Here is a 10,393-nt window from a genome sequence, read left to right as displayed (position 1 = left end):
AATTGCTTTGTCTTTAAATAAAATGTCATAAGTTCAACTCCTATCAAAATTTTTTTTAAGGACCAAAATTATTTATTATGAAAAAAATAAGATTAAATGTCTTGACTTAGAAATAGAACATGTAAAATCACATATTTTAATTTATAAGGTAACCAAAAATTACAATTTAATTAAATAATTATTATAAAAGTTAATAAATTTAAGATGATATATGATAATTTGTTATTAAATGATATCAATATTTTTTTTTGCTATAGATTATTCTCTTTCTCATTATAATTGTTGTTCTAAATTATTTTACACAAATCAATAAATGGATAAAAGAGAATAATAAATTTACAAATTTTAACCTTTTCATCATTAATTAATTTTGTTTTTGTTATTCATATCATTAATATGATAAGGGATACGAGAGAAAAAAGTAATTAATATTATATTCAAAAACTAAAATGATAATTATTTTGGAATATTTTTTTTTCTTCTTAGACCACGATTATTATGGGATGGAGATAAATGATAGTGTAAAAAAATTTTATGTTATTACTCCTTTAATAAAAATGTCTTATGTTTATAATGATCTTTGACGAAAATAATTATTTATAACTATTTTTCATAAAACTAATAAAAACAATAAATTATTTTTAAAATAAAATAAAAGAACACATTATTTAAAGCTTATTGGAAATGAAATCTTCATGATGTGGATGTCAAACAAAAGAAAACTTTCCAACAACTTTCAATTTTTTTAAAACTTTTATCCGTAAAAAAAAACTTTAAATTAGATTTTAAGCCTAAAAAATGATGAGAAATAATGACTTGTTTATGGTAAATAAATAAATTATGTCATTACGTTGACTTTAATAAAGTTAATATTTATGCACTATTATTATATAAAAAAATCATACAGTGAACTAATAAGAAATCATCATAAATATGATTTTTAAAATAATTATCATTAATGACAACAAATTTAATATAAAAGAATTGATGAATTTGCACAATAAATTAATAAAAAGTAATAAGAACTTTTAAAATAATTATTGAGAAATAATTACTTGCTTTTTTAATTAAATTTATAGTTATTTAAAATAAATAAGCCATTATTTTCTAAAAAATAATTTCACTAAAGTGTTATTTAATTATTTACGTAAAAATCTTATGAACATAAAAGTGTATAAATATCATTTACTCGTGTGCTACAACACGTGCAATGATAAAACAACCTACCCAACGTGATGATGCAAAATAAAAAGAGAGACAGAAACCAGACCACATGACCCTCAGTTGAGAAAAAAAAATGGACAAATGAAGAATAGTAGTATTTTTTTTGGGTATAGAAAAAAATAGTATTATTGTATTTTCTTACACATTTTCCTATTATTCTATGAAGAAATTATACAAAAAAAAATACTATATTTAACGTTTTAAAATATTAAGTGCCTACTCTAAAACAAAAAAGTATTAAATGCATTTAATAATATTGATCAAATAACTATAAATGCTCCTATATCATTTCACTCGGTTTGTATAGTAAAGTATTGAATGTATTTAATATTTTTAAGACATTCAATTCAGTACTTTTATTTTTTCTTTATAAGGAGATAGTAAAAAAAACATACTAATACTACGGAAATTCAAATTTGAGAATAAGAGAATTAACTTAAAAAAAAAGAAAATAAGAGAATTAAAAAGTAGATTTAGAATATGGAATAGTATTACCATAATTACACAGAAGACCAGAAATTTGTCCTTATTCAACCACGGAAATTCAAATTTTCGGACACCCACACTTTCCCAGTGGGCAAAAGCGCGCAATCGCGAAAGACAAAACCAATAAAGAATATATGAGGAAAAACCAAAAAGTAAAAAAGGGCAAAATGGTAATTTGGGTCAAAATTCCCCCAAAAAATATAAGACAGAGAGACGCAATAGTTTTGAGAAATTGAAAATACAAAAGCCTACACGACATTCCCGATTGTCGTCGTCCATTGTTGTTGTTGTAGTAGTATCATGATGTGTCCTTTCACTTTTTATATTTATTTTTTTCACATTTCCACCTTCTCTCAAATTTCCATCATCTCCTAACGTTTAATTATTGTTATTATTATTATTATTTATTTTGTTTTTGTTTTCACAAAACCAAAAATCAAAACCGCCACTCTCCTGAATTCTCCGCCGGAAAACCACCTCGTACCCGCTACATCGCGGAAAACCTCTTTCCTCGTTCCATTGCGTTGTGTCTGTTATTATTTTATTATTCTCCGTCGCCGTGGGGCTAGTCGGGCGGGGGAGTAGCGTTTTTTTGACGAGGGCGGTGTCTGCTAAAGTGAGCCGGGCGCGTAAGATTAGGGGGAACTGAAAATTATTATTATTAAACAAGGTGGTTGTTTTTTATTTTAATCTGGAGCGTACACGTTTACGGCGATGGTGACGTGGAGCACCTGGCAGGAGCTTCTCCTCGGTGGAGCGGTTTCCCGGCACGGAATCCGAGATTGGACCGTCATTGCCGCCGAACTCAAGACCCGAACCGTTTCACCATGCATTTTCACACCCGAGGTAATTATATTATATTAATTATTATTAAATTTTATTTATTTATCTATTATTGTCTCAAGAATAAACATTATATATTAGTAATTGACTTAATTAATTTTTTTTATGTTTGGAATATATGTTATTTTTATATTACTATTTAATATTTTTTTCAACACTTTAAAAAAAAAATAGTTTCATTTTAGTATTTATCATTAGTTGTTTTCGTGCAGTCAATTGTCATATCATCCCCTTCAGTGATGTGTTGCTAATTAACACTTTATCCTGTCATCACTTAAAGGAAGAGAATTAAAATAAAACTTATTTAATATATGACTTAAAAAACTTATTTAAATGATATAAAATTGATATTTTGTAATTTATGATCGATGTACACATGTATATCTCCTTAATTACATATATACATCTCACAATTTGATCTTGTTGGATTTTCTTTTAACTTTGTTCAAATATTAAATATTCGCATCTTCACTCATTAATTTTACCTTTAATATTATGTTATTAATCTAGTTGAGTTGATTAAACATGATAAATTGATAGGTGGATTATTGTAAATTTCAAATAGTATTTTTTTACTCCTACTAATGAAAAAATATCTTTTTAATTTAATGTATTTTTTATTTTGAATGAGGAATTATTTTAATAAAATAAATAAGATAAAGTTTCTTCAAGTTTATATAAAAGTAAATTACATATATGTTCATTAAATTATTTTAATTAATTTTTAATTTTTTTACAAGTTTACAAACATTTGATCATATAAAAATATGTAAGAAATGATTTATTCTTATTGACTTATAAGATTTACTTTTAAACATAACTTAAATTTACGATTACCATTTTTATTTTATTTTCAATAAAATAATAAAATTTATCATTTTATCTTAAATTAAATTATTTATTTTGATAAAACTCCTTATTATTATTTGTTAACTAAAAAAGTATTTTTTAGATTTGCTTAAATAAATTTTTCATACTTAAAAGATAGGTCATTTTCATATTACTACTTAAAAATTCAATTTTATCAAATATCTAATTGAAAAAATTATCCAATGATGACGTGATAAACGAAGTGTCGTATTTTCACGTCTATTCATTGACACGTCATAGGTAATGACGTGACAATAAAGTTTATGTGACAAGATGTGATGATGTGACACTCCGTCTGTAACATCATCACTTAACGGAAATCGTAAAAATGAAATGAAATTTATTTTTAAGTACTTGATTGAAAAAGTTCACTGTTAAGTATCTTAAAACGATTTATATTTCTGGTATAAAAAACTTAATTAAGTGTTAATAATTTAATTTTTTGTTCAACTTCTTTGTTACGGGTCATTATTATTGGCTGACTCATTGACTTATAATTTTTTTTTATTATAGTTACGGTGAAAATTCTGTTATAAATATATATAAAATAAAATGAATTTATTTAGTCACCCAGGTTTTAGACTAGACTTTTCACGGGTTCCACATCTTGTTTAATAAATTTAATTAATCTCTCTAATGATAAAAAAGGATCTTTCTTACTTACGCAAGAAATTAAAATAAGAAAATATTTATTATAAATATTGAAAGCGTTAAAAAACTAATGAATAATGTAATTTTGTGTATTTTATTAATTTTTTAGTTTCTTAACAAATACACTAAGAATATCAATTAACATTTACCTGGAAAAAAAAAAGTATATCAGAGAATGTGGTCGAAATGTTATGATTATATGCGAAACAACGATTGAGACGCCCAAAAAAACTGTGTTTGTGTGTTGGATTTTGCATCATCACTTGTATATGGTGATTGAGTTGGCGCAAACTCTATTGCTCAATTTAATCGGGTGATATTATAACTGGCATTAGCAATCAGCACCACATGACACATATAAATCCTAGTATATAAAGCATGCCCATGTTGGGTAAAATACTAAAATGTCCAAAGGGTTACGAAATTTTGGTTCAAGTATTAAAATAATGAAATGAGTCATTGAGGTGGCACAACTAGGAGTTGTGTTATTAGAGCGTGTGATATAGCTTTTCATTTTGCGTTGGTTAGAATCCTAAGTAATGTGAATTTTGGTTATTTGATGAAACATAAGCCAATGTTATTTGACAGAGGTATTTCTTTTTGCAGGTCTGTAAAGCCAAATATGTAGAGTTGCAACAGCAGTATCCTGGGGGTTGCACGTAAGTATAATTGTTTTTTTTTTCTCTCTTTCTCTTTCTCAATTTAAATTTTCGCAATCTGATAATACATCCATATCTAGCTTTAGACTTGATGAAATACACTCTGGAGACGGCATATAAGTTGTGTTATATCTCTCACTGTATTTTGGTAACGCGACATTTTCAGGTCTTGGTTTGAGGAGCTTAAGAAGAAAAGAGTGGCAGAGCTTAAGAAAGATTTGGAGCTATCCGAGGAAGTAATTGGGTTAGTTGTATGGTCATATTTATCTGTATGCTGAGATTTTGTAAGACAGCAAAGTGATGTTTTTGAAACACAACGAATGTCGAATTTTTCAAGTGTTTTGCTAACTGACATGTTAAAAAAATCTCATTGTTTAGCTTGCACATACTACACCCTACCGCCCCTAGGGCAGTGCAGTGGTGCAATTTTGACCACAAGAGCTAGTTAGTGTAGAAATCACTTTTCACAGTTCTGATTGCCAGCATTTTGGGTGTAGTTTATACTCAACAATATCTTTGTTTTCAGGTCCCTTGAGTCAAAGCTTGAAACCCTTCAGGCTGGGAGGGATGAGAAAAGAGATGATTGCCATGTTGACAATGGCTCGGCTGAACCAGAGTTACATGTTCCTTCTCAGAAATTGGATAGAGTCGACACTTCTGCAAAAGAGATGTCAAAGGATGGGTTATCTGCTGGGAGTTTCACACATGAAACCAAGACAAACTGGACTCATGAATGCCAGGTTCCGGCAACATCTTGTGAATATGTGAGGACCAAGCCTGAAGTTTCAGCGTCTACTGAACAGGAGAAAGTTTTAAATGTAGATAAGTCAACTCACACTGTATATGAAGGACAGGGAGGGTGTTTGAAAAAACCGAGAGGGAAGAGAAAGAGGAAGGATTGTGGCAGAAGTATTAATGAAGTAAGTGCAAGAGAAAGTGATTTTTCAGCTGATGTGTGTAAAGAAAGTTCTATCAGCAACTGTGGTGAGATTGTCAAATCTTCTGGTATGAATGAGGAGAATGCAAACTTGAAGAAGGCTGGAATTAAAGATTTGATGGAGGTCTTAGATTCTTTTTTGACAGTTCAAGGTGCTTCTGCCTTCTCTTATAAGCATGATAGCCAGGTATGTGTAACTTAGAGATCCCATTCTATTCTTCTATAGTTGGCTTTTAACTTTTCTCACCATGTAATGCTTTTGATGATAGGTCCACTAGTTTCTTAGATGCACATGCTCTTGATCTTAGAAGGCTATTTATAGACTAGTGGATTTGTGGTGTTCGTTATTCTTTAAGGTGCACTTGTTATGAAAAGAATAGGAGTGGGAGAGAGAGAAACATAAAATAATTATGTACTTAGAACATCTCCAATAGTGCACCTAAAGTTAAGGTTCCTAACTCATTTTAGTGGGTCCTATCTTGCCACATTAGATTTAAAAACTTTAAAATCTTTTTTCTCCAATGGTGCAATCATGTAAGAACATCAAATGAGTCTTACATATTATCTCAAAATGCTTTTTAATCATAAGAATCGGTTCTTATCGCTGAAAGTCATGTTAACTTCTTCCAATAGTGATCCCAAGTAAGAACTGATTCCAATAGTTATTCCTTTTGAAATTGTTTAGCAATAACAAATAGGATTTAATTTAAGCCTTGAGTTGAGACAAGGAATAAGCACTGATATACATTATGCACCACTTTTTTTTTTACAACAGAAGCGAGGAAAATACGAGCAATTGATCCGGCAGCACATGGACTTTGAGACCATAAAGTCAAGAATCTGCAACGGAACAATCAAGTCCGTGGTGGAACTTTTAAGAGACTTGCTACTACTGAGCAACAATGCTCTAGCATTCTACTCCAAGAACACTCGGGAATACAAAACTGCTCTACAACTTAGAGACCTTGTCATCAAAACATTGACAGAGAAACTGGAGTGTGCTAGCACATCACCTGTGTGTGATCCTTCTGCAAAAGTCAGAAGCACGTGTTTCAGCACATCGCCTATGCGTGATTCTTCAGTGAAAGTCAGAAGCATTTGTTCCACTTCGCTTGTGCATGATCCTTCAGTGCAAGTCAGAAGCATGCGCCCTGGTAATCGCAAGATTGTTGCAAAGGTAGCTGGTGGCAGCTGCTCTGCTGAAAGGGTCTCAGTTGGAGTTAAGAAAGCTAAAAAAGTGGATTCTCTACCAGCTGAAAGGGTCTCGGCTGCAGTTAAGAAAGCTAACAAAGTCGAATCTCCACCTTCAGTGGAATCCGTCAAGAAAGCTTTTGGTGGTAGAGCAAAAAAGGTTGGACGTGAAAGTGCAGGTAAGAGAAATGCAACACCAAGGAATGAAAGGAAAAGAAGGAGAGCAAAGTGAGGGTTTGGCCATCTTGAAGGGTCTCTGTACAAAGAAAACCCTTTTTTTGTTTGCAAATCAGAAGGATGAAGTTTCATGCAATCAGAAGGAGCTGCACCAGGGAAAGTAGTGGCTACTTCCAATATATGATATTAAGCAGTTCTAAAATTATGAATCAAAGCAAAAACAAGAAAAAGTTCTAAATTATAGTAACCAATCTAGACAAAATTTCAAACATTAGTAGGTACTTCTAGTAAATCTTTTGTAAGTTGTAAATGCGAATTTTGTTTTTAACAAAAGAGAAGTATACTAATTTAAATTCATAACTTCCTGTGAATTAGCATATTACAACAAACCGGGTCATTATTTTACTCCATGTTTGTGATTGTTTGTTTGTTTTTGTTTATTCTACCTTTGATCAATTTGGTATAAGGATTCAGTTTATTGAATATCGGACTTTGATTACCAAATTAATCATCCAATACTCGTGGCCAAGGAGAAGTGAATTATTGTAACAAGAGAAAAGAGGAAATTGATTTTTAGGGTTAAAGAGTACTTATATATTCTTACATTATTAGTCTAGTTGTATTATATATTAAAATATTAAATTAAGCAGGATATATTTTGATTTATTGAAAATTTTCTTTTGCGTCTAATTTAAAAGTTAATTTTAATGGAATATATTAATGTGCATATGACTTCTCATTACAAAAATATATTTGAAGATAAAATTACTATTGGTGTGACTTATGACTTAGATGTCCCAAGTTAATTTCTTCAGCTCATAGTCATATACTGTCGCTTTATACGACTTTTCTATCCTTGAAATTTTTTGAAAATTGTAGCAAGAAAAAGAAAGTAACCTGCAAGAGTTGGGTGGAGGCCCCCATCTCCATGATGCAAATTGAAGAGTTACCATGAGCCAATACCAATAAATTACTTTATCGAGTCTTAATTTGTTTAAATTTATTTACTGAAAAAAATTATTTTAATAAAATAAATAATTTTATGTTTTTAATGTATTTATCTAAATGATTTATGTTTTAAAAAATATTTTTTCTTATTTTAAAAAACAAATCCTATTTGTTTATTAAATAAGTATTTTTTTTAAACACTTATTTTAAAATTAAACAAATTGATCCTATAACTTCTCTTTATGCATGTCACTAACAACTATCAAGTTAACTCTTCCCTTTTGGGATTTGTTCTTTATTCACTATTGGTTTAGCAAAATATAGGCATGTCCAGGTTGTTGATAAGATTTGATATGTGGACTTTTTTTTTTGTCTTTTAAGTATATTTTATGTACTCAAAGTCAAATGCATAGTACATTCAATGATAATTAACTTTTTTTTTAAAGTCATGATAATTATTAACTTTTAAGATAGAAGATGGAAAGGAAAGATTAAAATAACCGGGTCTTATGCTTAATTTGATACAAGAAAGTAAAAAGTACAACTAGATCAATCACTTAAAGGGAATAAAGTGTTTTTTACCCTAATTTTAACATTTTTAGTATATATTTATAGATCATGCATCCATTAGTTTACCAGAGTTTTTCCACTTGATGTGAATATGGCACTTTCTCCTAAAAAAACATAAAAAAAAAAATTCTAACAACCACCTTTATAGTTTTATGTCTCAAGTCCAACATAAGTATCAGTGTTCCTCAAGAATCTTTATTTCATCTAGACACTTATTTTAGTATATATTCCCTTATGGATTAGTCCAACCAAACTGATTTATGAAGACACTTTATGGACTACGGTATGGAACTGGTACGTATGGTGCGCAGCTTTTTTGTACGTTATTCTCCTTGTCCTTTCTCAAGTAAAGTTTACCCTCACAGTCACAGATGCTAGAAACCATATTTCTCTCTTTGTACTCTTTGAAATGGTTTTCACAATTAAACTGGTGGAGAAAAGAAATTAATATAGTGATAAAGGAAGCATAGATGAAACTAAATTCACATGAAAAATTTCCCAAACTCAAACTCACATTCATAATTCATTGGCCCTATAACACATATTTTGATTTTATCACAAATATTACTTATATTAGTCAATATCTATGTTGTACCATGTATGCTTGTAGGTCTGAGCATGATTGGCTCTTGTAATTGGTGGGCAGGAAAACCCATAATATCAGAGTTTAAATTTCCATTTTTTGTTACAAAACAAAACGAAAAGAAAAAGAACTAGTGCTTTGAAATATTATGCTTAAGTTTGTGCCCGACTACTTTTTTGGGGGGACAATGCTCGACTACTTTCTAAAAATATTATAATATCATTTTTTATTCAATTAATTAATTGTCGTGATTTCCTATTTTAACTTTTTTTAAAATATTCTTACTTTTAAACCAATCATAATAAACCAATCATAAGAAACATTTTAATTTAACCTATTTGAGTTATCAATAAAGCATATAAGTCATCTCATTTCTAACAAGATTCAACAACATAGATGTTAGATGAGTGACTTCATTAAACATGTTGATGAAAATTTGATTTTTTGTTGTGTGTATGAAAAATACATTGTTAAGAGAAATAAAATCTATTTCCATTATCTTTACACTTGAAGGGTTAGTTTCATGATTTTCGACTAAAAATATATTATTTTCAACAAGAAAAAAATCTCAATGATCTCAATAATAAACTTTGAATCTAAGTGACTGATGTCCAAACTCTTATTAATTCTATCTGCTTATGTAACACTACTCAAAATAAAAATAATTAACTAAAATTTATTGCTTTATTTATTTATTTAGTTTTGTTTAGATTACATATATCTTTTATTAGAGATAATTTTCTTCAAAAAATTATTAATATATAATAAATTGAAATATATAATTGGGAGTTTTGTTCTTTTAATTGTATATTTCCAATATTTTTTTTCTTTCCTCTCACGTTAGTAGGTGTTTATTTTCTACATTAGCACACAACTAGATTCTAACGGTTTTTGTAAAAGAAATTACTAATAATTAAAAATAGTTTTATATTACAATTTAATTGTTGATTGCAAATACAAAATATAGTTTTTATATTTAAAGATGTTTATTTATTATAAATTTTAGTTATAATATACTACTTTAATCTTAAAAAAATACTACTATATATATATATATATATATATATATATATATATATATATATATATATATATATATAACATTTACCCTCAAATAATATTCTACGACTTGGGACTTCAAAGCTGAGTCATTGGCTTGATAATACTACTACTAGCTTAGAGAGTAGTCAAAGTTAATTAATTGAGTGTTTGGTTGACAAAATTTATTTTAAATAAATTGAATCTTATAAACTT

The 10,393-nt window shown here is 28.7% G+C and overlaps 1 protein-coding gene across 1 annotated transcript; it reads left to right on the top strand.

Moving 5' to 3' along the window:
• The first annotated feature begins 1,939 nt into the window (after positions 1–1,939).
• LOC100793085 (uncharacterized) lies at positions 1,940–7,395 on the top strand. Its single transcript, XM_003528383.4, has 5 exons — positions 1,940–2,556; positions 4,681–4,733; positions 4,900–4,977; positions 5,260–5,857; positions 6,446–7,395. Exons 1-5 carry the CDS (start codon positions 2,425–2,427, stop codon positions 7,091–7,093), a joined length of 1,509 nt encoding a protein of 502 aa, XP_003528431.1. The 5' UTR covers positions 1,940–2,424; the 3' UTR covers positions 7,094–7,395.
• Positions 7,396–10,393: the final 2,998 nt, after the last annotated feature.

Source organism: Glycine max, chromosome 7 (assembly GCF_000004515.6).
Source record: "Glycine max cultivar Williams 82 chromosome 7, Glycine_max_v4.0, whole genome shotgun sequence".
Lineage (NCBI taxonomy): Eukaryota > Viridiplantae > Streptophyta > Magnoliopsida > Fabales > Fabaceae > Glycine > Glycine max.
This window is presented reverse-complemented; position numbering and strand designations above follow the sequence as displayed.